Below are 24,459 nucleotides of genomic sequence, written 5' to 3'. Positions count from 1 at the left end.
AGAGGGTGGGGTGGCAAGCAGGGGAGGGAAAAGGCAACAGGGGTTTGTTCTTTTTTGGGGGGTGGGGGAGAAACTGGGAAAGGAGAAATCATACAACATGTAAATAAAGAAAATATTTAATAAAAAAAATCTGAAAAAAAAAAGACTGGCATATTAGAGTTACCTGAGGAGAAAACACCTAAATATCTGCCTATATTCCTGAAACTTAAATATTGACAACTCCGAGGAACTTTAGGACATTCTAGCATGAGGGTCATGATAGGTAGGATAAGCTTGCATACTTAGACCTTTCTACAGGTATAGCTGTCTTCACTGAGTCTAGGACCACACCCATCACAGCTGGAGGAAGAGTTTGACAGGTTCTGAGTGGGACTGACAAGTGGATTAAATGGCTGGAACAGAGATGACTCTAGTGGTAAAAAATAAAGGATGATCCATCCTGGGAGCCTTGAAAGGTAGTTGTGGGTCTGCATAGCTTAAATGCTAAGATGACGTTGTATGTTTTAGATCATAGACTTTTAACTGTGGCTTGGCCTTTGAAGTCATGTATTTAAAATTAATTTTCAATGCAGCTGTCTTTTCTCAGTATAAGCTATGAAGTGGATCATTCTGAGCACACAAAATCAGGTTCTATAACTTATTTAAATGTCTTAGATCAACTTAGCTGCTACAGAAATGATTGGAGATACCATGAAACTAGAGTTAGATGGTTTGAGGTTATTAGTTTCAATAAATTAAATAATTAAATATTGATATTAATAAAAGATTATTTTAACACTCATATATACTGAATGACCTGAAAAGTTACCAAAGCTGGAGACAGATGGCAGGCAGCAAATAGAAATGAACTTTGTAAAGTTCTTTAATTTGATTTTTTTAAAAATGTGTAAGGCTATCAGTTTGTATCAACAGGTTTGGAGGCTTAGAGGCAGATAAGGTAGTATAGCCCACTGGGCCTTTGTGTGTCTATATGTGTAGGGGAGAAACACTCAGCCTGTGTCTAGGAAATAAGATATTGGTTATGTTTCAGCTGGTCTCAATGAACACATTTGTACAAAAAAAATCAGGTAAAAGTTCTTGATGTGTGTTGTAAATGCTTCAAATAAACCTGCATGTCTAATCTAGTAACCTCTCTCATGTTTTCTTTTTCAGACTTTTGTAGTGTTGAATAAAGGGAAGGCAATTTTTCGATTCAGCGCCACCTCCGCCTTGTATATTTTAACTCCACTAAACCCTATTAGGAAAATTGCTATTAAGATTTTGGTACACTCATATCCTTTTCATGTGAAAATTCTGTTTCTATCAGTTGGTTTTCAATGAAATGCCCTTCTCATGATTTCTATATTTATAAATTTTTTTCACAGCAAACGGTAACATTGTTAGTATAAGTGATTGATTTCCATTGTCCTTCTGTTGTTTATAAAGTATATAGAGTTTATCATAAAATTATTATCATGGTTCTAGAAGCAAATAGGAAACATTCTAGCAAGTTTGTCAATGAACTAACCATACTCTATAGCAGAAATAAGAGCAAGTCCTTTTTCCCTTTCTCATCCTCAACTAAATAACTTATCATTGCTGAAGACGTCTAGCCTACTACAGTTATTCTAGTGTGCTATGCTACGTAGTATCTACAGCTGGTGTCACTGTATGTACTGTCAAATACTCTGACATTCATACCTTAATTGGCTATCCATCTCTAGCAAATTTACCCCCTTTTTCCTCCTGCCTTCATCTTCTCCCTTCCCCCATGTCCTCTATTTATTTCTTGTTCTCTTCCTTCTTTTTTTTCTCCCTTCTGGAAACATTCACGAAACTGCTATCTGTCTACATACTTGGGCAATAATATATCAGAAAGTCACCAACCTTGAGATTCTTTATGGATCTGTAACATGACTCAATGGTACAAAACTAGCTCAGCATGTTCAAGGGGACAAATTGGTTCCCAGTATGGCATATACAGGTGCAATCTATAATAATAAACCATTCATGTTATAGAAAGAATAAGCATAGATTAGAATAAATCCTGAAGTAAAGACAAAATACATTTAAAATGGTGTTCGGTGGTGGGCATTTTCTACAGGCAACTTCAAAACAGGCTTATATAAAGTAAAATACATTATTATATGGACACAGGAAACAGGAGATAACCCTTTGAAACCCATATGAATTCTCTCATTCTCAAGCTTGATATTAGAAGGTGTTTACATTTTAAAATAAAATTATCTGTCATATGAACTTCTGTGCAGTGCAGTCTGTATTGAAATGGTAAGGGCAGCGTTCCTACCACGATAGCTAATGATAGTTCCTTGTTAGCACAAAACACCATCCCCTGTAGCATGCTGAGAACTATAAAGAAATGAGCTACATCACCATGAGGCTGCTTCAGGATTTTTTTACAAGAGAATTCCTAATCAATTCCTAGTCTTTTAGAGAGAACACTAGGCCATAAGGAAGGCTTTGACTTTTCTTATTAACCATGGTCTGAACCCAGCCAAGGAAGATTAATTTTACTGTTAAATTGTGCTTCTGAATCTTTTGTGTTGGATAGATCTTAGGTGTCTATAATGAATGGACATTTATTCCTTAACTACAATCTACTTTATTCAGCATGCTTATCATGTGCACTATTTTGACCAACTGTGTATTTATGACGTTGAGTAATCCTCCAGACTGGACAAAGAATGTAGAGTAAGTAGGAATATGTTCTTGAAATGAAACACACACACACACACACACACACACACACACACACACACACACTCAGATTCTCTGGCAATCTGTTTGTGGCTTCTGTTTTTTGAAGTCATGCTAAACACTTCTGTCTTTATTCTATGGTTTTGAGAATGGCAGGCGAGCAAACAGCATCAATTTTTATTTTCAGCACTTTAAGAGATTGCCATAAAGATTTTCTGTACTTAAGCCACCCTTCATCAACAATTTATATTTTAGCAAAACATCATTTAGGAATTTTGAAAATACTTTCTACTAGATGTTATTGTCATAGTAGATCCTGTTCTTAGGTTGAGGCAGCTATTTCAACTGAAATACCAGGTACCATTTGTGACTTACACTTAGCAAAACTGAAACAGCTATAAAAGTTGACTCTGTAGAAACTTTTCCAATAAGACTAAATGAGGCATTTTGGTGCCTATAGCTTTCATTTAATTTTAATAACATAATATGAAAAGCCAAGTAAAGTGTATATTTGGATACAAATCTTTTTATTTTATTTTAGTGTGTCTGTGTGTGTGTGTGTGTGTCTATGTGTGTGTGTGTGTGCATGAATGTTTTGCCTGCATGTATGTCTATACAACATGTGCATGTAGTGCTCCAACAGCCAAAAAAAGGGTGTTAAATACCCTGACTGGAGTACAGAATACAGTCTGTATCCTTTGAGAGACCAGCCATCTGTCTAGCCCTGAATGTCTTCTTTTAAAGGGAAACGTAGTATCTTTGAGATGTTACACATGCCATTAAGACAGTTTGAGTGTTAGAAGAGTTTTTGGCTTGCACATTTCAGTTAGGTGACTGTATACCTTTTCTAACCAACAACGTCTGGTAGTTTTTCGCATTGTAGCAGGAGACAGTCACAATTGTGGTTGTCATTGCAAATAAATAATAAATAAAATTTAACAAGTGAAGCCAAACAGAATCAAATCTACATGGAATCTAAGGAAAACATAAGATAGTAAGGTAACTCAGCTCTGAGATGAAAACAGGTCACTTCACATAGTTCACAGACATCCAAACTGAAATACAAGCACATATAAGCATCACATGGTAAAGTGTTTCTCTTCTTAACACTCAGCAACTTCCAAAGTACCAATTATACTTATTGCCCCTGTAACCTATAGAGCTGAGTAGGGGTGGAGAAGCAGAGAGAATGTGCCTGGGAAACTAAATGTAATGATTTCTGTAACTACTCCTTTTTTCCTTCTTATTAGGGGATGTCTCACACCAAAGAATTTCACAAACACTGATCCTAACACTTCACACATATAAAGCTATTTTAGACTATAGAACAGAATGAGTTGCCATAAGACAATCAAATATTTCTATGGCGTAGATGACATACTCTGAAAAATAAACTCAAATTATGCTTTTAAAGGATGTAGTGTTTAAAAACAAGTACTCTCCACTATTTTTGGAAGAAACAAAAATAACTTATGTTGTCATTACATAGAGAAGTGGGCTGGAACACACAACGGCAGCCCATAAACTCAAAGGCTGTTTGCCCCCTTGAAGGCTGAAGCTGAATTTCAAGCAAAATTCAAATACAAAATTAAATTGAAGAGTTTAGTATATCTGTGATCTGAGGATTTTACACAAATATGGACATGAGACCCTTAAAAGCTGATATATTTCATGTGATCATAAACATATACGTGAAGGAGAAACAGAGACAAATGGGAGGCAGTTTTATAATCCTGTGCCTGACTCTTAAGAATAAGAAATAAAATCTATTCCCAATGCACTGTAATAACCTTAAATGAGCTTAGCCTTTGAAAACTTGGATAGTAATATTTCAATAAAAATAAGTGGACGCATACTATGTGGCCTCTCAAAGAAGACACCAACTATGTGGTTATCAAAAGTTAAAACTTGGCTAGTTCTTTTTTATTGGCCACTAGCAGTTAGAACACTGCCCTTATGGGTACAGAATATAGTAATCTATTCTTTTTAGAAACATCTTTATTGATTATTTGAGAATTTCACACAGTGCATTTTCCACACACCACATTCACACTTCCCAACTCCTCCCAGAATCTATTGTTCTAAAACGTAAGCAGTTTAACAAAGCTTTTCAAGAACACATGTAAGTTTGATACTTCACTCAGTCTGATAAGAATAATTAAATTAAGATTCTTAGGTAAGTACAAATAAGACACTACATTTTGTAAAACTAAAGGAAAAAAAAAGAGCTAGCATTTGCTCACAAAACCATCGCTTTAACTTCCTGTCTCTAGTTGCTAACTCGGTTTGGGTACTTTTCCTAGGTATACATTCACTGGGATCTATACCTTTGAGTCACTCATAAAGATCTTGGCAAGAGGATTTTGCTTAGAAGATTTCACATTCCTTCGTGACCCATGGAACTGGCTGGATTTCAGTGTCATCGTGATGGCGTGAGTAAATTTTTTTTTTTTTTTTTAAGTCTGGAGAATTCAAAGGAATGAAAAAATTTGCTGTATAAAATAATTTAAGACATGTTTTGAATACAGAGCTTTCTTGTTAGTCAGATCAACTCTATACCATACACATTATGATAATATGAATTAGACTGTTAAAAGATAGATATGTCTAGCAAATCAGCAACATATGGAATTATTTTATTGTCCCTTAGTCTTTGAGCAATAAATGGAGTTACTTTATATCCCACCATCTTTTTCTTCATCAAAATCAAGTTACTTATTAACTACAATTTAATAGAAACTATGGTGCCATGATAAATTTTGCAAACAATCATCATCATGTAAATGAAAACTACATTGAAATACAGCTATTTTTTTTCCCTTAAAGGCAGCTTTCAGCCTTTGGCATCCTGAGCTTTATATCAATTCTATTTGTACATCTCAAGGGGCTTTAGATGCCAATCCAGCATTAGTCACTTAAAATGAACTTTGCCAAACCTATCAGTAACTCTGATTTAATCCTACAGGTATGTAACAGAATTTGTAAGCCTAGGCAATGTTTCAGCTCTTCGAACTTTCAGAGTCTTGCGAGCTCTGAAAACTATTTCTGTAATTCCAGGTAAGAAGAAAACGGTGTAAGGTGGTAGGCCCTTATATCTCCAACTTTTCTTGTGTGTTATTGTGTTTGTGTGTGGACTCCCTATTACAGATATGTGACAGAGTTTGTGGACCTGGGCAATGTCTCAGCGCTGAGAACGTTCAGAGTTCTCCGAGCATTGAAAACAATATCAGTCATTCCAGGTGAGAGCTAGGTTAAACACCGAGGCTGACTTTAATCATACCATAAGAATATTGGAATTGTAACCCCACCATTGGCCATGTGGCTTTTTGCTCAAGTCTGTCACATTCAAAAATGCCAGATGGTGTTTCAGTGTTGGTTCACTTCCTTTAAAGCGTTGATAATTTCAACATTATTCCTAAAGGCAGCCTCTGAGTTTAACAGAAAGCTGCATGAGATACCCACCTGTCATCGATGAGTGTTTCTGTAATTCCCCTCCCACATTTAATATGGATGCCTTCTCTCCTGCATTCTGACAAAGCTTCGATGTCATGCCCTTACCGACTGCCTTGTATTTTACCATTTGCTCCAGATCTATTTCAAAAATAGATCATTATTTGGAAAGGCTATGGAGCAGCATGTGTGTGGCATGGGATCTTTAGGGCCTTAAAATTCTTTTTGCCTTTTAATTCACTGCTACTTACAGCCTGGCAGAAAGAATGGGTTGAGAGAAACCGCTTCAAGAAACACAAAATTGAAAGAAAGAAATAATCTAGTATTCCACATGTTTGGGGCAACACTTGATAACACACAGACAGAACTTCCTAAAGATTTGTGAACACTGGTTCAGAACCCTCTGGCAGCATGGTGTTCATATAGAAGTCATCAGCCTTCCATCTGTTTGCAAGTCATGAGACTGTATACAGAGCTTTTATTGTCTATGTAGCCAAGCTACCATTCATGGAGAATGTGGAATGTGTGCACTTATTAAGAACTCTCGTCATATATCACTCTCCTAAGCTGACCTATAGTTCTCTCTTCAAAGGTTTAAAGACCATCGTGGGGGCCCTGATCCAGTCGGTGAAGAAGCTGTCTGACGTCATGATCCTCACTGTGTTCTGTCTGAGTGTCTTTGCTCTAATTGGGCTGCAGCTCTTCATGGGCAACCTGAGGAATAAATGCTTGCAGTGGCCCCCAAGCGATTCTGCTTTTGAAACCAATACCACTTCCTACTTCAATGGCACAATGGATTCAAATAGGACGTTTGTTAATGTAACAATGAGCACATTCAGCTGGAAGGATTATACCGCAGATGACAGTAAGACTCGTTGCCACTGTATGTTAGCCTTAGTGTTGCTGAGTGAGTTTTTAAGTATAAACAATTCAGATTGTGTATGAAGCCACTTTCTAGATCAGCTTTATTGATGAACCATTGGGAAATGACTGAAATAATGAAACACTGGTGAATTCTTTAAATTTATTGGGAGAGGAGGGTGCATGGTGGATGCACCAGTGCACAACTGCACACAGAGGGCTTGTGGGAGTCACTTCGCTCCTTCTACCATGTGTATCCTGGAGATCAAATCCAGGTCATCAAGGTCAAAAGCAAGCACCATTAGCCAGTGAGTCATCTCACTGCACTAGCCCCAAACTCTGCTATGTCCTTAAAGTAAATAGAATTATTATGGATTCAAATTGGTTATTTTCTATATTAACAGGCCACTTTTATGTTTTGGATGGACAAAAAGATCCTTTACTCTGTGGAAATGGCTCCGATGCAGGGTAAGAAGGAAATAGTAAATAGTAGATGATGATGATGATGATGATGATGATGATGATGATAAATAATAGTTCTAATCTAAAAGAGGTGGGAGAAATACCATATGTGTAAATAATAAAGAATGACTGCCTCTCTAGGAAGTGCAGTCTCTAAACCATAGATGATCACTGGAAAGAGAGTTTGGAAAATTCTTAGAGAATAAACATAGTCTCACCACCATATTGCCAGATAGAGAGCCAGCTAGTTAGAAAACATATTTACCCAGAAACCTGCATGCTACCATTGTCCTCAGCTGTATACATAAACCAGCCCAAACTGGAAACAGGTGAGATGTCTTTACATCTGCGAATAAACACATAAGCTGTTGTAAGCACACATAATGAAGCATTGTCAAATGATAACAGAACCCGAAACTCATGCTCATATGTGCGAAGAAAAAGAAATTTAACCTGAAAAAGATACGCACTGCAAGATTCTAACCATGTGATGTCTGAAAAGGATGAAACAACAGACATGAACCACAGATCAGGGTTTAAAGGGACTCATGATTGGAAGCGAACTCAGTGAAGCACAGTGTATGTCAGGTGGGAAAGGTACTCTCTATGATTCTGTAGTCATAAATACATAAAGCTAATGTCAAGTCATGGCACACAGATAAAAATAGTTTTGATCTAGCTTTGGGAGGTAGGTTTGTGTATCCCACAATGAAATATAAAAAATTTATATGCCAAAAAGTTTAAAGATAGCATTAATATATGAAACATCTTCTAACATGTGAGGTAGTAAGAGTAATATTTCCTAAATGTACCTTAGGAACATTTAGGACGTGAGCAAAGCTTGTGATACTAGGAGAAAAGAGCAGCTGCCTAGCGATGAAGTGTTTCCCACAGTATTGTAAATAGTCAGTCCTGCCACCCTTGTATGTATATACTGTGTTGAACAGCCAAGGAAATAGAGATGGTGGGAGCCAGTCTACTCACCAACTGTGTATTTATGACGTTGAGTAATCCTCCAGACTGGACAAAGAATGTAGAGAAACAAGCAATGCAAAAGGTCTGGGATGATCCTTATGCTGATGGGTTAGAGTTCTACATAAAAGAGGATCTTCAAGTACAGCTCACTATAAACATGAATGGTTACATATAGACGTATCTATGTGCTTGTGTGTGTGCATATCACAAGTCAAAATGCACACATGTACCTTCTTGTTCTATCAGCTGAGGGAGGGGGCAGAAAGAACTAAGGTCTTACTAGCAATAAATGCCAGCTGCCACCAAGACTTTGGTTTCTGATACTGTTCTCCATAAGAAGAACTAGAGCTATCAGAGGAGGGCCCGAGTCTAGCACTGCCTCGGGAAATAGAAAGAGATTAGTTTGAAATACATGAGAAGGTTAAAATGTGCTAGTGGGTAAAATGAAAACCAAGGTATGACGTCATGGAGGTTGTCTGTTACAAGTGCCAATTCCAACAGTTCCCAGAGGTCAAAGATGGCACTTTTTAGCAAGAAATAAAATATTCAAAATATAAAATGCATGAAAACTTACAGATTGCAGACAAATATCCCATACAGTAAAGTCCCAGGTATATTTTTGCACATACCCTGCCTTTAAAGAGATTGCCACTTTTGAGCTGTTAAATATCCATGGCACATTCTCGCTCTATTTCAAAGAGTAGAATCTAGAAAGGGAAGAAAATGCAAACTTAAGAGGGGAGAAACCTACCTGGGACAGAAGGGTGCTAAGGAAAAACTGAGGACATCAGCAAAGACTGTACTTAACCATGATGTATTGATATCAAAACAAGAACGTCATGATACAGGAAATACCATCCTCCTCATTCCCCATAATATCACATGTTCTGAAATGTGAGGTTATTTTAGACAGCTGTACAGAACTGGATAACAGGTGATCTCGCTGACTTATTTCTCACCTTTTGATGATTTCTCCTTAATTTAAAATGATTGATTCCTAGCACTTTATAAAGAGTGAATAATGATGACCTCAGAGTGGGAATGTCTGGCTGATTCCCCCCTGCTCTTCTAAATGGCCATAAATTTGACTCTCTTGTTCTTCCATTTTTTTGGATGATGTCTCTAACAGATTTCACCTGTGAGCAATCAGCTAAAGTGTTCTGGAAATGAACACCTCGTCACAGAGAATGACTCTGGCTTTCGACAATTCCCAAAAATAAAGGGCGATTGGTAGAAATAGCCGCACTTTCTCTTCTGTGCTCACCATTGCTTCTTTCTTTCCCAGACAATGTCCAGAAGGCTACATCTGTGTGAAGGCCGGACGAAACCCCAACTATGGCTACACAAGCTTTGACACATTTAGCTGGGCCTTCTTATCGTTGTTTCGACTCATGACTCAAGATTACTGGGAGAATCTTTATCAATTGGTAGGGACTAAATTTACACAAGTGGGATTTGTGTCGATGAACTCATACAAAATGCTCAGTACTACTTTATAACACTCAGGGACATTCGGGAGGTCACAGTATAAGAGGGAGTAGCCCTAGAGCCCTCCACCCTCTCCTCTCTCCTCCCCTCCCCTATTTCCTTTCCCTCACCACTAGATCACTCATACACAAAGTCACATATACACACAGTATAATAAGTTTTATAAATAAAAGACCCTCTGCCTATGGGTTTCCTTCTGAAAGTACAGATATTTAAAAATAGATGCAGAAAAGTTATACAGGGAGTTTCTTATATGAAGTATATACTCACACACATAAACAACACATTATGCAAATTCATGTATGGAGAATTTCTTATATGAAGTATATTTAACTAAATTTATAGACTGGGAAGCATGGCATTTATAGTGTTGCCCTGCTTTTGGAAACCTAATAATGATACTTTAATGTGGATTAAACAAGTACTATTTTGAAATGTATTTATGTCAAATGACATGGCAGTCATACTGCTGATAAACTGATTGCTATGTTTGTATGTACATATTTGTTCATTTTAACACCAAAAATTATTTGGTCAAAATAGTTGGATATTAACAAACATCAATTTCATGATTTTTAGCTATTGCAATCTGATATTGGGGGGGAATACTATAGAAAAACATTAACGAAATTATCGCTTTTCTACACTAGACATTGCGTGCAGCTGGGAAAACGTACATGATATTTTTCGTCCTGGTCATTTTCTTGGGCTCGTTTTATTTGGTGAACTTGATCCTGGCTGTGGTGGCCATGGCCTATGAGGAACAGAATCAGGCCACGTTGGAGGAGGCTGAGCAGAAAGAGGCGGAGTTTCAGCAGATGTTGGAGCAATTGAAAAAGCAGCAGGAGGAGGCTCAGGTACGCAGTGGCAGCTGGCTCTTTATTGCTCTTACTAGGCTCCTTTGCCTGGTGCCACTGAGCTGGAGCTACCATTTTGTCTTGTATGTGGCTGTTGACATTAGAAGACTCCAGTCTACTCAAAATTAAAATCGTTCATACAATTAGCATCAAATAAACTTTTTAGACATCATAAAGTAGTTAGCTACCAGGGTGGTATTCATAAAGGATGAGGCTTATTATAAAACATTCTCATGGAAACTGAGGGTTGAATTTAAGAAACACAATTAAGATTTCCAACTACTAATGTACCATTTCAATAGCAACCTTTGAAGCTATATTCTGCAGTTAATTCATCTCTAAAGTTTTCAAGAAACCTCTGTGAATGGCTGCTCTTTTAAGGCTACTTTGGGGTTTCTATATTCTATATTGTTGTTCAAACTAAGGTACCAGAAAGGCATATGAAATTAAGAAATAATAGTTTTTTTTCAGTGCTGAAGTTTATTTAGGCTGGAGATCTAGTGACTGAGACATTCATACTTTGAAGAAGTGGGAACACGAGATTGGATTAGAAGGTGTGGGTGTGCGCTCTATTTACTGGAAGATGAAGGCTATGGGCAGACATGCAGGAGCCTGACCAATGTCTGTTATTGTGGTCATTCCTCCCTTCATCCCTCCTATCACTGATAAGGTTGGGCAAAGCTAGTCTTTTCATGGGCCTCAATTACAAGTATTTCTTTACAGTTATAATTTGTACTTTTCTAACAACTAACGAAGCAGAACAACTTTCTGTGTTTTTCTTCTTCTGTGCCTTTCTTTTCTGAAGTGTGTACTGAAACCTTCAGACACTTCATCTTCTTTCTTTTTCTTTGGTTTGGCTTTGTTTTCATTTTTAAGGTCGTTTATTTTCTTACTGTGTCTGACATAGTCATTATGCACTACAGGCATAAGACTTTGACATACGTATGGTTTGCTGGACCTGGTTTTCCATTCATCTCATAACAGGTTTAAAGCACATGGTTTTATTTTCATTAAGCAGAGTTCACTACATTTCTTTGACTTTTTACTTTTAGACTTAATGCTTAATGCTTTAAAAAACTATTTTTAAATAAGCACCTCAAATTTGCCCCATATTGTCTCCCAAAGCTATACAACTTTCTGCATTACCTTGTGCTCAATTCACATTTTAAGTGAATGTGTACATAAAATGGTAGTTGTATATATTCTGCTTTGTATACATAGGAAGATTATTATTTCAAAACCATATTGGGAATACGATATCATTTCTCTGCTAAATTTCACTTGGCATTTTGTCAAAAGCCAATGTCCATATGTGAATACTCTAGTATACTCTAATCTGGCTTGCTGATGTATTTGTTATAGTGTCTCTTACACTAGCACTGTACTCTCTGAACTGTTGTACCTTTATAGTAAGTTTCATAGATGACTGTGTTATACTAATATCTTTTCAAAGATATTTTGATTCTTTGTAGTTCCAAATGAGTTTTAAACTAAGCTTCTCTACTTCAGATTAGATAGTTTCTATCTCAATATCTTCCAGTTGACTATCTTTGCCTATATTTGCCTAATTTGCTGTTAATTTTATCTAGTTGAACATTGAACATTGTGGCTGTTCCTCATTAGTATCTTAAACATGTATAGTACAGTTGTAGCATCACTTTAATGTCTTTGTCTCTTGTCTGTTTCTGGTTTTGGTATGGTTTGATTAATTTTTTTGTGTTTATCATGTGTTTCATTTTTTCCTTTTTAAAGTTCTGAAAATCCTCAAATGAATTCTAGAACGTTCATTTGGGAATTGCTGGATATTTTTGTATTCATGTAAATATCTTTGGTCTTTGTGATGAAACAGTTCCAACATGAATTAGCAATTTGATGTTTCACATCTTCTAACAGTTGAATATTTGGCAGATAGGACCAGAGTAGTACTTAAAGATGATTAGTCACCCACAACTGCATGACAACCCTTCCTAAATACTCCACTCGGTGTTCTTTAAAATGAGATGCTTACCAATGCAGGCAGTCAGTACACAAGTAGTTTAGTGTGACTGGAGATATCCTTCTCTCTAATATTCTCCTGAGGAAAACACACACACACACACACAGAGACACATTACACACACACACAGACACACACACACACATACACACAGACACACACACAACTGAGTAGTCTCAGTATTCAAGGTGGATCTCCTAAAAGCTCCACAGTTCTTTCTTCTTTAGCCTTTCCTTATGTTCCTATTCTGTGAACCATAGCACCTTGGTTACCCTGCATTCTCAGCTTCACCTCCCCCACTCAGAAAGTGTTCAGAGATTGCCTTCCACTGAATTTCCAAAAGTTCAAAATTTTATGACTTGCAGCACTGATGGAGCTTTGGTGCTTTACTATTTCCCAGGGTTTTAGAGCACCTTGATGAGAGCTTTAGTGTCTTCAGAACCATAATTTTATCTACCTTTTCATTTCCTTTATTATTTCAGGAGACAGCAAATCTACCTCCAGCTAGTCCAGCTGGACCAGAAGTAGAAGTCCATGTAAAATGCTCAACCAACTGCTTTTTATAGCTTGTTTATTTGTTTGTTTGTTTCAGATGAATAGACATAGATCTCATTATCATTTGAATTATAGTGTATAATTGGAATGATAGAATCACAAATTAATTTTTTAACAATTCTGAGTTAACTTGTAGAAGCTACATTGATAGCACAGTTTAAAGAGTCAGGTCAGTTTTCCCTGAAATACAGCCACTTTGTGGTAAAATATGACATAAATTTAAAATGTACAGTCTTTTAAACGAGAAATGAAACCCTAAGCTGGGTTTAGACTATTATAAACAATAAGAGTTTAAAGGAGCTGTTTGTCTACCTCATGTTTAAATCATCTAAAATGTGCCATTCTCCACTAAATTATCAATTTTTGGATTGTAGTGGCCAAATCAACATGATTGGATATATGTTAGCTTTACATCATTTAAAACATAGTTTAGGGGAGAGGGAATGGGGAGTGGAAATCAGAGTACCAAGTCCATTTTAGTTTTTATTGATAACATGGTTAATAATGATTGGTGAGTGATGGAGTGAGGATCAGAAAGTGACTTGGTGCACCATGAAGCTGTGTGTACCTCAATGAAGCCCAGGTCTTTCCATCACTTAGAACCCCTTAGAACGTGCCTTCTAGCCAATGACAGCATGCAGCACAGCAATGCTTTCATTCGTATTTAACGTTTGTTAAGGGTCTGGTAAGGCTTAATCGGTTTGTAGAAGAGAAATGTACACAGCTCAGTGGATTCACAAAATCAAATGCAAGTTTTAAAAATGGAAAAGCTAACATTAGACCAAAGTATTCTATCCTCAATCCCTATAATTATACCCTGTATTTAATTAGTGACTTTTAAACTTCAATATTACCCAGTTTAGTCTACTTCAGGCTCATTAGGTCTACTGGGAAAATATTAGAGAAAGCTATAGGACTCAATGTGAAATGATATTTAGTAGATCTACTACAAAATGGTAGACCTGAAGCATGTGTAGTTAATGTCTTATGACTTTGAATGGGTTTTTAACTTGATTCCATGTTTAAAATGACGGATTAGTCATGTGATTGTATTTTTAAGGACATAGATATAGTATAAATTATGCAGTTTGAGTCATAAAGAATTGACCTAAGAAAATGTCACCTACTCAAACATTAAACACTAATTTGTTATAGGTTATAAGAGGAACTTAGAATGTTAGTTGTGAACAATTGACTATTAATCCGAGCAAGCAGGAAGTTGGCAGCATCACAAGGTTGGGCATAAACAGGTGCACGGACATGAGCGACGACAGGAAACATCTGCCTTTGAGGGAGTTGGCCAAGCTCTGAGAGTCGAACCAGTGACAGATTTGAGCTGATGAGTGACATGAAAAATGTGTTGTGCCGGAGGTTGCTTCTGTTGCCTTTAAAAAAAATCTGTTTTGGTTTTGAATTGTTTGAACTGTTACTGAGAATAGGCAGGGAAATTGTGTCATATGCAAAACAAACTCCAGAAGTGATTTCAGTGAATGATAACTTCAGGACCGTGGCCAGAGGGTATTAGCACTACTTCCTATGTGTCCAGGGACAAACAAGTCAATAAATGATCAGCTCTGGCAGTTCTGTGTCAGTGTCTCTACAAGGAGGAAAGGAAAACTAGGACTTTATTTGGATAGAGCAAAGATACCTGTGTATTCATTCATTCAGCAATACATATTATGTACCTCTTATGCCTAACACACTCTGTGCTGTGACTTGCTACCAACAAGTACTTTATTGCACAGAAATGGTTATATTTTGCAGCATCTTCACTATTCCTCATGTCTGCATAATTTAACAAATGATGGACAACCAAGATTCCAAAGGAATATTGACTGTCTTACTATCATACCAGCTACATACTGCAGAACAGTTTCAGTTGCTCATGGAGGTCTTGTCTCATATCAATGCTTAAATCTGGGGCCCTTCATGGGTCTGGTGCTTAATATAAACACATATTTTAATTGAAGATGGGACTCAGTATCCAACAGCCCACAGAGATCCTGCTGCAACATGGTGTGTTTCAGTTTAGGGCTTTTTATTTTAGAAGACGTAAAGTTGAAAAACAACATTACTGGAGAGGGCTTGCTTCTTCTCAGGAAGGGACAAAGCACGTAGAGGTGACAAAATTTGTTAAACAGGTTTTACCTGTATCCCTTTTATAACGTAATGTCCCTACATACTCCGTTCTCACAAAGCTGTCCATGAGATCTTGAAAACCAAGGCTAAGTTGTCCCCCACTCTATACCATTATCATACAATTGATTGTAAGATGACTTTTAAATCTTTGCTCAGAGAATATTTGCTGAGGGCTTTCTAGGTCAGGTGGTACACCAGGCACTGTAAGGGAAAGAGTGAAATGCTCATGTGACTTCCAAGAGGAAGATAGAATTGTTTATTCTTATAATGACACATGTAAAAATATGTGACCAACATTTTCCTAATTTAACCTTTTCCACTCTGAGCTTCTGTTTAAAAACAGGAACATACTTAATGGGCACTTGGCTCGATACATGTTGTGTTGTTTCGTATCCTTGCTAAGTCATGGTTAAATCATTTCCAGACTAAAATTATTATTCCTACAATAAAAATGCAAAGCATTTGCCATGTTTTTTTTAACCACAGATCTGGCTTTGTTTCATTGATAAATCTTATAAGTCAAAATTTATAAGAATGCATGATGCTAAGATACACAAAGAAAATGCCTGAGATGTTCTCATACTCTTAAGAAAAAAAATAGTGGATTGTTTATAGATATGCTTTTCACTTACAACATGAAATGTATAAACATTTAAAATTTTACAACCAAAAGTGCTATGCCGCACTGTCTAGCATTAAAACACCCCAGTGGTGTGAACCATAAGACTAGGTGTAGCCCAAGCCAAAGATGAGAAGTAGCTAGGCAGTCCATGGTGGCCCTGCCCTGTAAGGTAAGAGAACCACAGACTGAAGGGTTTGGCTTGGGTTAGGTTTGAGATGAGGTCCATGTAGCCCATGCTACCTTCAGATTCCCTGTCCTCCTTCTTCTGCCTCCCAAATGCCAGGGTTATAAATGTATGCCACCACACCCTGAGCTTTAAATGTCACAAAATTCAAAGAAAAGCAAACAAATGAATCAGGACCACGAGCTTATTCACAGTCACACAGAAGAGGAACAGTCCCTGAGAGAAGAGGGACAGCAGTCAAAGAGGATCTACCTCCAAGGAAACAGGTGCTTTGAATATAGACAAGTTCTTTCAGGTCAGCAAATGTCCATCTTGAATAGAGGAGTTAGAGTAAAGGCCAGTTCAAAGCAGATGCTACACTGGGCTGTTCTTGCTTTGATGCACATCTTGTTATGCCCTTTTAAAAGGTTGTTGTTAAGTAAACCAGAATACAGGATTCTCTCTCCTATTGATCACAGGTGGCCGTAGGCTGCTCTGCATTCCTGCTCCTGGGCGGTTACTCTAAGCTTCTTGCATTGATTCTCAACAGGCAGTGGCTGCAGCCTCGGCAGCATCCAGAGACTTCAGTGGGATAGGAGGATTAGGAGAACTACTGGAGAGTTCTTCAGAAGCTTCCAAGTTGAGCTCCAAGAGTGCCAAGGAGTGGAGGAACCGGAGGAAGAAGAGGAGACAGAGGGAGCACTTGGAGGGAAACCACAGAACCGAAGGAGACAGGTTTCCCAAGTCGGAATCAGAAGACAGCGTCAAGCGAAGGAGCTTCCTGTTCTCCCTAGATGGGAACCCGCTGACCAGCGACAAGAAGCTGTGCTCTCCCCATCAGGTCTGATGATCCATAAATCACTCTATCGGATTTTGATAGATCTCTATACTGTGTCCTTTGTGTGAGCGGATGCTGGCAGCATTGCGTTATTTTTAAATCTATCACTAATTGTCTTAGGGATTTTGAAAAGTCGATTCAGGCAAAACTTTCGTCATTAAACATTTTACAATTTTGAGAACATATCATTGAATTTTTAAAAGTATATCCTGTTTCTCAGGAAATTTCACTGCGATTATATAGGAAGCCTCTATTCCGTTTTTCCTTTTTAAGTACTCTGGTAAACTTGGCTTCTTTACGAAGCTTCTACTTTGACTATAGGAGATAATATTATAGCATATATACGAATTCTGGAAAGGAGTGTCTCAAGACTTGCCTGTTTCTTTAGCATGAAAACTCAATTTAGGAGTCTTTATTGTCATGACATATTACATAGGAAAGAAGAATTACAATCTAACTGCTCTTGAAGAGGGAACATTAAAGTTAGTCAATTAGTGGTGGGAATTAAAGCCACTCATCCACTTCACAGTACCAGTTTTAGCATATCTTTTAGAGACAACAAAGTAGTTTTGATTCTTTTAGCTTAAATAAGGTTTACAAAACTCAAACAGTAAATAGTACTGAAAATCGAGATAAATGCCATTATACTTTGGGGTCTATTTTATCTACTAGTACATTGTAAACCATAAATTACAAACTCTTCAAATTATATTAATTTACTCAAAAAACTATACACAATCATCCATGCCCTGAGGAGCATATTAACCAATGTAAAGCAAAAACAAACAAATAAAAAGCTGTAATTCAAGCACAGCTTATATCCTCTTAATAAAGCAAGTAATAGTGACTATCATAAAACCTTGACAAAAAGAGAGTGGCAATCACAAATTTTATCCAAGTAGAATACGTGGTTACTCTCTTGCTTTAATATCATTCACTTTTAGACAGGGTCTCACTCTACAGCCTAGAATATCATTGAGTTCACAGCTTTAACCTCAAAATCACTGTTTTAAAGAGCTACATAAGCAATACATAGGAATCCTATGTAATTAAGGAAAAGTTAAAACTGATGACTTCTAGTGAAAGAGACTAAAAATGTGTTGAATGGTTTCAATCATTTATGAAGGCACATGTATACTGTTGATGTTTGCATGACAACTGTATGTCTTTTGAAAGTGAGATTATTTCCCTTCCTGTCTAAAAATGTATATGTTACTTTCTTCAAGCTGCAAGTATTGATTAAGCACTGTCTTGGTTTCTTTTCCAATAGCTGTGATAACGAAAGTACCGTAAGTGAGAATGAGTTTATTCTGACTTATGGATCCAGGTTATAGCCTGTCATTGCAGGGAAGTCAAACATGAGCTGGAAACAGATGGTTCTATGGCATCCATAGTCAAGAAATAGAGCCATGAGTCTTTCACTTGCCACCCCTCTCTCTTTTGCTTCAGTTTAGGACTCAGCCCATGCATGGTGCCACTCACACTTAGGATTAGTTTTCTTTTCAATTTGATTAACTCAATTAAGATAAATCTCTACAAAAATATTCAGAGGCCCATTCTCAAGGCGATTCAAGATTCTATTAATTTGAGCATTAACACTAATCATCACAACTGCCATTTTTGTAACAGAAAGCTCTGTAGATGTTGAAAATTCCTTAATGAAAAACCAGATGACATTCACTGATATAATACAACTTTATTCTAAAATTAATATAATAATCATGTCAGGCACATTGCATACTATGTTGGATGATGATAAATACTGTGGGAACGGGAATCATATAATTGATGATAAAAGTTTAAGTTGGATGGTTTGAAATGACATTCTCAGATTTTGGAGGGGTCAAGGGAAGAAGATATACCATGGGACCCCTTTCCAGGTCCAATGGAAGAGATGTTGAGAAATATTTATATGAGCAACCCTCATAGAGCAATGAGGCTTGGGTAGCTGGGTGCTGGGGGTACCACAGAGAGGAAAGAGCAGAAGGTAGCTGGTAGTTAATATTTGAACACAAAAAAACAAAAGCGATATGTGCATTTGAACAGTTCCTTGTGTATTTGTAGATAAATGGATGGAAGATGACAGATTATGCTGGATTAGTTGGGTAGATAGCTAGATGGATAGACCGTCAAACATAAAGGAAATACTGATGAGTACTGAATCTCCAAATCTAGCTGAAAAAGACGCCATTAATGCAGTACTTTCAAGAAGTACCATGCCGGAGACTCTTTAGAGTGTTTGCTTTGTATAGTGTCAAAAGGCTTTCTCTTCTATAAAGAGAGTCTGGGAAGGCAACAGGGACAACAAACACTAATCGACTGGGCATGCTCAAAACAATACAAATCTCTTCAAGTAAAATCTCCTAAGAATATCAAAGCAGAGAAATCATTAGTTATGGGCGCACTGTCTTCCTCCACTGGTGCAAATGTGGATGCTATTCTACATTTATTGCATTATTTATTCTATAGGCATCATTTAACACAGTCATTGTACATCATGAAGTTAGTTAAATATATATTATAGAGAGCTTCTTCCTGGGGACTTTTATCCCTGCTATTTGGAAGCACTGGGTCTGTGTATTTTATACCAGGGGATTTATAGCTATAACCATATATAGTTGCTGATGTATTTAAGTTGAGAGGTGGCACAAAAAGAGTGTTTCCAACAAACACTCATTCTACAAAGTCTACTAAAACACCTGTTCATTCCCTGTATCTTCTTCATTGTTCACAACCCACATTGGGTTTGGACCTTACATACCAGGTTATGTCACAGAATCAGTACTTGCACTTTCTCTTTTATTACTGAGATTGGAGAAAAAGTCCACACACTTATCTTTTTAGAACAGAGGAAAACAAAATGAAGCCAACACCTGTAATTTATGCTCTGAGAGGCATGAGGCGAGGAGAAATGGTTCAGCATAAAAGCTTTCTCTAGAAAAAAAGCTTGCCACAGCTGCGGGTATTCCCTTAACTCTGCCACATCTTACAAGGGTGTTATTTTTGGTTTATTTTCTCTGAATGCTATTTTTGTTATCTTCTTTTTCTGGTTCTGTTGCCTTGAAAGCTGTGCCCACACCCATTATTATACTTTCCAAAGAGCGAAAAGAAGTTCAAATAAACTCAAAGATCTAGACCGCCTCTAAAAAATACCCAGACATAAAAACACACCAGTTTTAGGCATGTTCAGATATGTTATAGATGTACAACCATATCACATACCCGCAAGGATTGTAACATAAGCAATTCTCACTTCCAGAGACAGTTATAGAACACAGGTAGAATAAGATTATTATACTTAACCATCCTGGAAATTAATGTAAGTTGTACCAGAGAGAAATGTAAGTCTATTCTTCTCTGGGTATAGAGTAGGCTGGAAGGTGGACTGAAAATCCAAGTTACATAATCACATCTACTATGTCTTCACCATATGGTGTGTGTGTGTGTGTGTGTGTGTGTGTGTGTGTGTGTATGTAGCAAAACACTGCAGACTAGGTTGTTTATACAGATCTTATTGTTGACATATAATCTAGAAACTGGAACATGAAGATGGCTTCACCATGGTTTCTGAGAGAGCTTTATGAGTGGGAGGGCAAATGGCCTCACTCAGAAGAGATAAGAGGGGAACAAACTCTGTGATGTGCCACTCAGAAAAACATTAATCTATTCATGAGGGCTATCTCTAAAAACTGTCCCATCATGAAATTATGTTTCCAACAAATGAACTCGTGGTATATATAGTCATTATGTACTCAGAATCCCAAATTTAATTCCTCAAAAATAGAGTTTTCTGTACAGGAAGTTTCAAAGCACTCAGTCTCCTATAGCCAATATTTTATTATATATGTCAAGGGTGGGATTAAGTATGTCAGTATTCTTAAAGTGAAGAATATAGCGTTTAAGTTTTTGGATAAGCAATCAGTCTAATGCGTGCCTGGCACTGGTTTCATACTCTTGTCTGAACTGGGTGCTGTAGAGAATTTACTCAATGAGAGACACATTTCAGAATGAAAAGTTCCTTTTAAGAAGCTCCAAAGGACAAAGGCAGTCATCTGGGGAAAATCATACACGTAGTTTTAAAAATGAGATCCAAGATAATCAATTAGGCTAATCAGGTAGAGAAATAAAAAAGAGAAAACAAAAACGAACTGAATCTCAATCTGGTTTTCCTGTGTTTTCTCCAAGATTATACTTGGCTTTATATTGGAGAAGAAAATGGAAGCACAAACCAGTTGCTGCCAGTGCTTGATTAATGAATTAACATATATATGTATATGTTAATATATTAGTACATATTAGTCTCTTCTGTTTTGATTTGATTTGTTTTTGAGACAGAATCTTGCAATGCAGCAACACAGACTGACCTAAAGTTCTCAGTCTTCCAACTTCTGCTTCCCAAGGGTAGTACAATAAGCACGTGCCTGCTGCCATGTTTCAGACATGGCTACATGTTGTGTGCGTGCGTGCGTGCGTGCGTGCGTGTGTGTGTGTGTGTGTGTGTGTGTGTGTCTGTGTATGTGTGTTGGGGCAGAGAATAAGATAACAAGAAAGGAAGCAAAAAGAAATATCATTATTAATAACATGGAGAACAAACAAACATTCCGTTGCTTGACCAGGAGTATTTTTAGAAACTATCACCAAAGGAAAATTAATCCTGAGCTATTCAGTGCAGTTTAAAATCCATTCAAAGAGTCAAAGAAGGATATAAGCTACATCCTATTTTCTGGTAGGGAATAGCTCATTGATTTATTTGTAAATGTGTATGATAAATGTGTTTGTGGGCTGGGAGTGTAGCCCAGTGGGATATGCTTGCCTCGCCAACACTGAGTGAGGCAGGGTTATATTACCCAGTGCAGGAAGGGGAAATAAAAATCCAAGAAAGCCCCAGGTATTTTTATTGTGAATTACCTAGCTCTCCGTAGTGGAATTAACATGAAGTCCCAAGAATCACTTCTTTGTTCCAGTCAGTCTTGTTATATTCCTTGGTTCTTTAAGCTAGTGTTAAATTTTTAGTAGGCAGAGTACCATTAAGAAATCCTCTTAGACATTTGCTGTGACACATAGACCCTCAGATCATGTGAATCACTGATCGTCCTGTTGGAAATGGTTAGAAAATCTGGAAGATAAGTTCTGTGACATGCATCCCATGTGGGTAGAGACATGGTCTAGAGACCTTCCTGGTAGAAGCCAGAGGAGAACACGAATACAATGATATCTTTTTTAGTACTGTAGTTATCAAGTTAATGATTTAAGTATTTTAGAATTTGATATTTAAATCTGAACTAACAGTCTCAGGCAATTTTTTCCCTAGTTGTATGCCCTTTAGATCACAGAACTGAGCAGTGAAAGTTACTTCCTACTTGTGGACCCCTCCCATCCCACCAGTGTGATAACACACTCCATCTCCCAGTTTGAGAGTGAAGCTTAGATGAAGTACTTGTGAATTTAGTCAGTTGTGAACCTGGAGTCTTAGAGTGGCATGCTTTATAATGAAATGTATCCTGAAGTTTGCACTGTGGTCTTCAAAATAAAAAAAGGAAATTCCTATGTGTTCCCCTGAATTCCATTTGCCTGTATTTAAGAAAAAGCTGACAGCAACCCAAAAGCAAACAGTTTCTGCAATCTTAAGATTTTTTTTAAACAATAATGTCCCACCCTGCCCTTGTCCCCGATCTCTTCCTTCCTTGCTTTCTCCTCAGTCGCTCTTGAGTATCCGTGGCTCCCTGTTTTCCCCAAGACGCAATAGCAAAACGAGCATTTTCAGCTTCAGAGGTCGGGCGAAGGACGTGGGGTCTGAGAATGACTTTGCTGATGATGAGCACAGCACCTTTGAAGATAGCGAGAGCAGGAGAGACTCACTGTTTGTGCCGCACAGACCTGGAGAGCGACGCAACAGTAACGTTAGTCAGGCCAGTATGTCATCCAGGATGGTGCCAGGGCTTCCAGCAAATGGGAAGATGCACAGCACTGTGGATTGCAATGGTGTGGTTTCCTTGGTGGGTGGACCCTCAGCTCTTACGTCACCTACTGGACAGCTTCTGCCAGAGGTGATAATACATAAACCAGCTACTAGTCACACTTTACTTCAATTGAAACAAAAATCCAGTCCTGGGCAGATGAACCTGTTCTGTGATCCTAATTCCTCCAAATGAAAGTGCTTAAAAGTAACATGATTAAGTGAATGAGAAAATAAAACAAAAACAAGCAAAACAAAACAAAACCCAAAGTTGACTTGTGTGCAAGCAACTATTAGCTTTTTAGGTTAAAAGTACTCAAAATTCAGAATCTGAGATAAAGAACAAATTTATAACTTCAGTAGATTTATTACAAATACAAAATAATGAGCACTTTCACAATCAAATCTTCATTATTAATGTTTCCCTCAAATTATATAATCATCCATCAGGTCTTATTCTGAAACATTTGTATTCTTAAAATTAAATATTGAAATGAATAAAGTATTGACGATGGACAGTTTTAGACATCTGTCGATATTATAGTGCTATTTGAAAAAATATTCCAAAATAAAATGTGTTGATGAAATGGCATATGGAAATAAAGAAATCTCAGGAAAGCACACACATTTCATTGTACATCTGTGTTTGTGCATGGAAAAAATGGCCCATATATGTCAGTATGTCAATATAGCCTCAAAGAAAATAATCAAGCCTTGAGACTATATAATACTATTTAGCTTTGTGGAAAGAGTGATCTATTCCTCACTGCTATAAGTTGAAGAATAATTTGTATTTAAATGAAAAACTGATTACAGCATGCTTATAAAAATTCCCACCCCAAACATTGCCATGTTGTTTAAAATGCTTGTGTAAAATAATTGCTTTATAAAATTGCATCTAGCCAGTGAGCTCTTGTGAAAGTATCTGTGGTATTTAAAAAACATGTTTATAGAATATGATAATCTATTTAATATCTTAATGCCTTACTTGAAATTGTTACCTGAAAAAACTTGCATGAAGCATGATTTTCCAGAGAGATGCAATATACTTCTGTGTTGTCAATGGAGAAGGGTGGTTTGAGCCATCAGTATTTGGTTTGCAGGGTACCACCACTGAAACAGAAATCAGGAAGAGAAGGCTAAGTTCTTACCAGATTTCGATGGAAATGCTGGAGGATTCCTCTGGAAGACAAAGAGCCATGAGCATAGCCAGTATCCTGACCAACACCATGGAGGGTAAGATGCAGACTCTGAGAGTCGGCTTCACGTTGACAATCTGCTGTAAACCACAGGTTCTTTTTGCAAACAGTCTAATGGATTTTCAAGTCTAAACTTGCTGTGTGTGTGTGTGTGTGTGTGTGTGTGTGTGTGTGAGAGAGAGAGAGAGAGAGAGAGAGAGA

The 24,459-nt window shown here is 37.3% G+C and overlaps 1 protein-coding gene across 10 annotated transcripts in view; it reads left to right on the top strand.

Annotated features, from left to right (window-relative positions):
• Scn3a (sodium voltage-gated channel alpha subunit 3) overlaps nt 1-24,459 on the top strand; it is a 110,880-nt gene that overhangs the window by 34,096 nt on the left and 52,325 nt on the right. The window contains exons 3-13 of one of the 10 annotated variants that reach the window (XM_031370463.1): nt 1,153-1,271; nt 2,602-2,691; nt 5,001-5,129; nt 5,845-5,936; nt 6,740-7,012; nt 7,413-7,476; nt 9,731-9,872; nt 10,584-10,790; nt 16,816-17,106; nt 22,803-23,150; nt 24,163-24,295. In XM_031370463.1, coding sequence (XP_031226323.1) covers nt 1,153-1,271; nt 2,602-2,691; nt 5,001-5,129; nt 5,845-5,936; nt 6,740-7,012; nt 7,413-7,476; nt 9,731-9,872; nt 10,584-10,790; nt 16,816-17,106; nt 22,803-23,150; nt 24,163-24,295 — 1,888 coding nt within the window. Of the gene's footprint in view, nt 1-1,152; nt 1,272-2,601; nt 2,692-5,000; nt 5,130-5,662; nt 5,755-5,844; nt 5,937-6,739; nt 7,013-7,412; nt 7,477-9,730; nt 9,873-10,583; nt 10,791-16,815; nt 17,107-22,802; nt 23,151-24,162; nt 24,296-24,459 lie in introns of those variants that run through there. The other 9 variants (XM_031370470.1, XM_031370469.1, XM_031370466.1 and 6 more) reach the window with 9 other exon arrangements.

This window comes from Mastomys coucha, unplaced genomic scaffold (genome assembly GCF_008632895.1).
Source record: "Mastomys coucha isolate ucsf_1 unplaced genomic scaffold, UCSF_Mcou_1 pScaffold15, whole genome shotgun sequence".
Classification (NCBI taxonomy): domain Eukaryota; kingdom Metazoa; phylum Chordata; class Mammalia; order Rodentia; family Muridae; genus Mastomys; species Mastomys coucha.
This window is presented reverse-complemented; position numbering and strand designations above follow the sequence as displayed.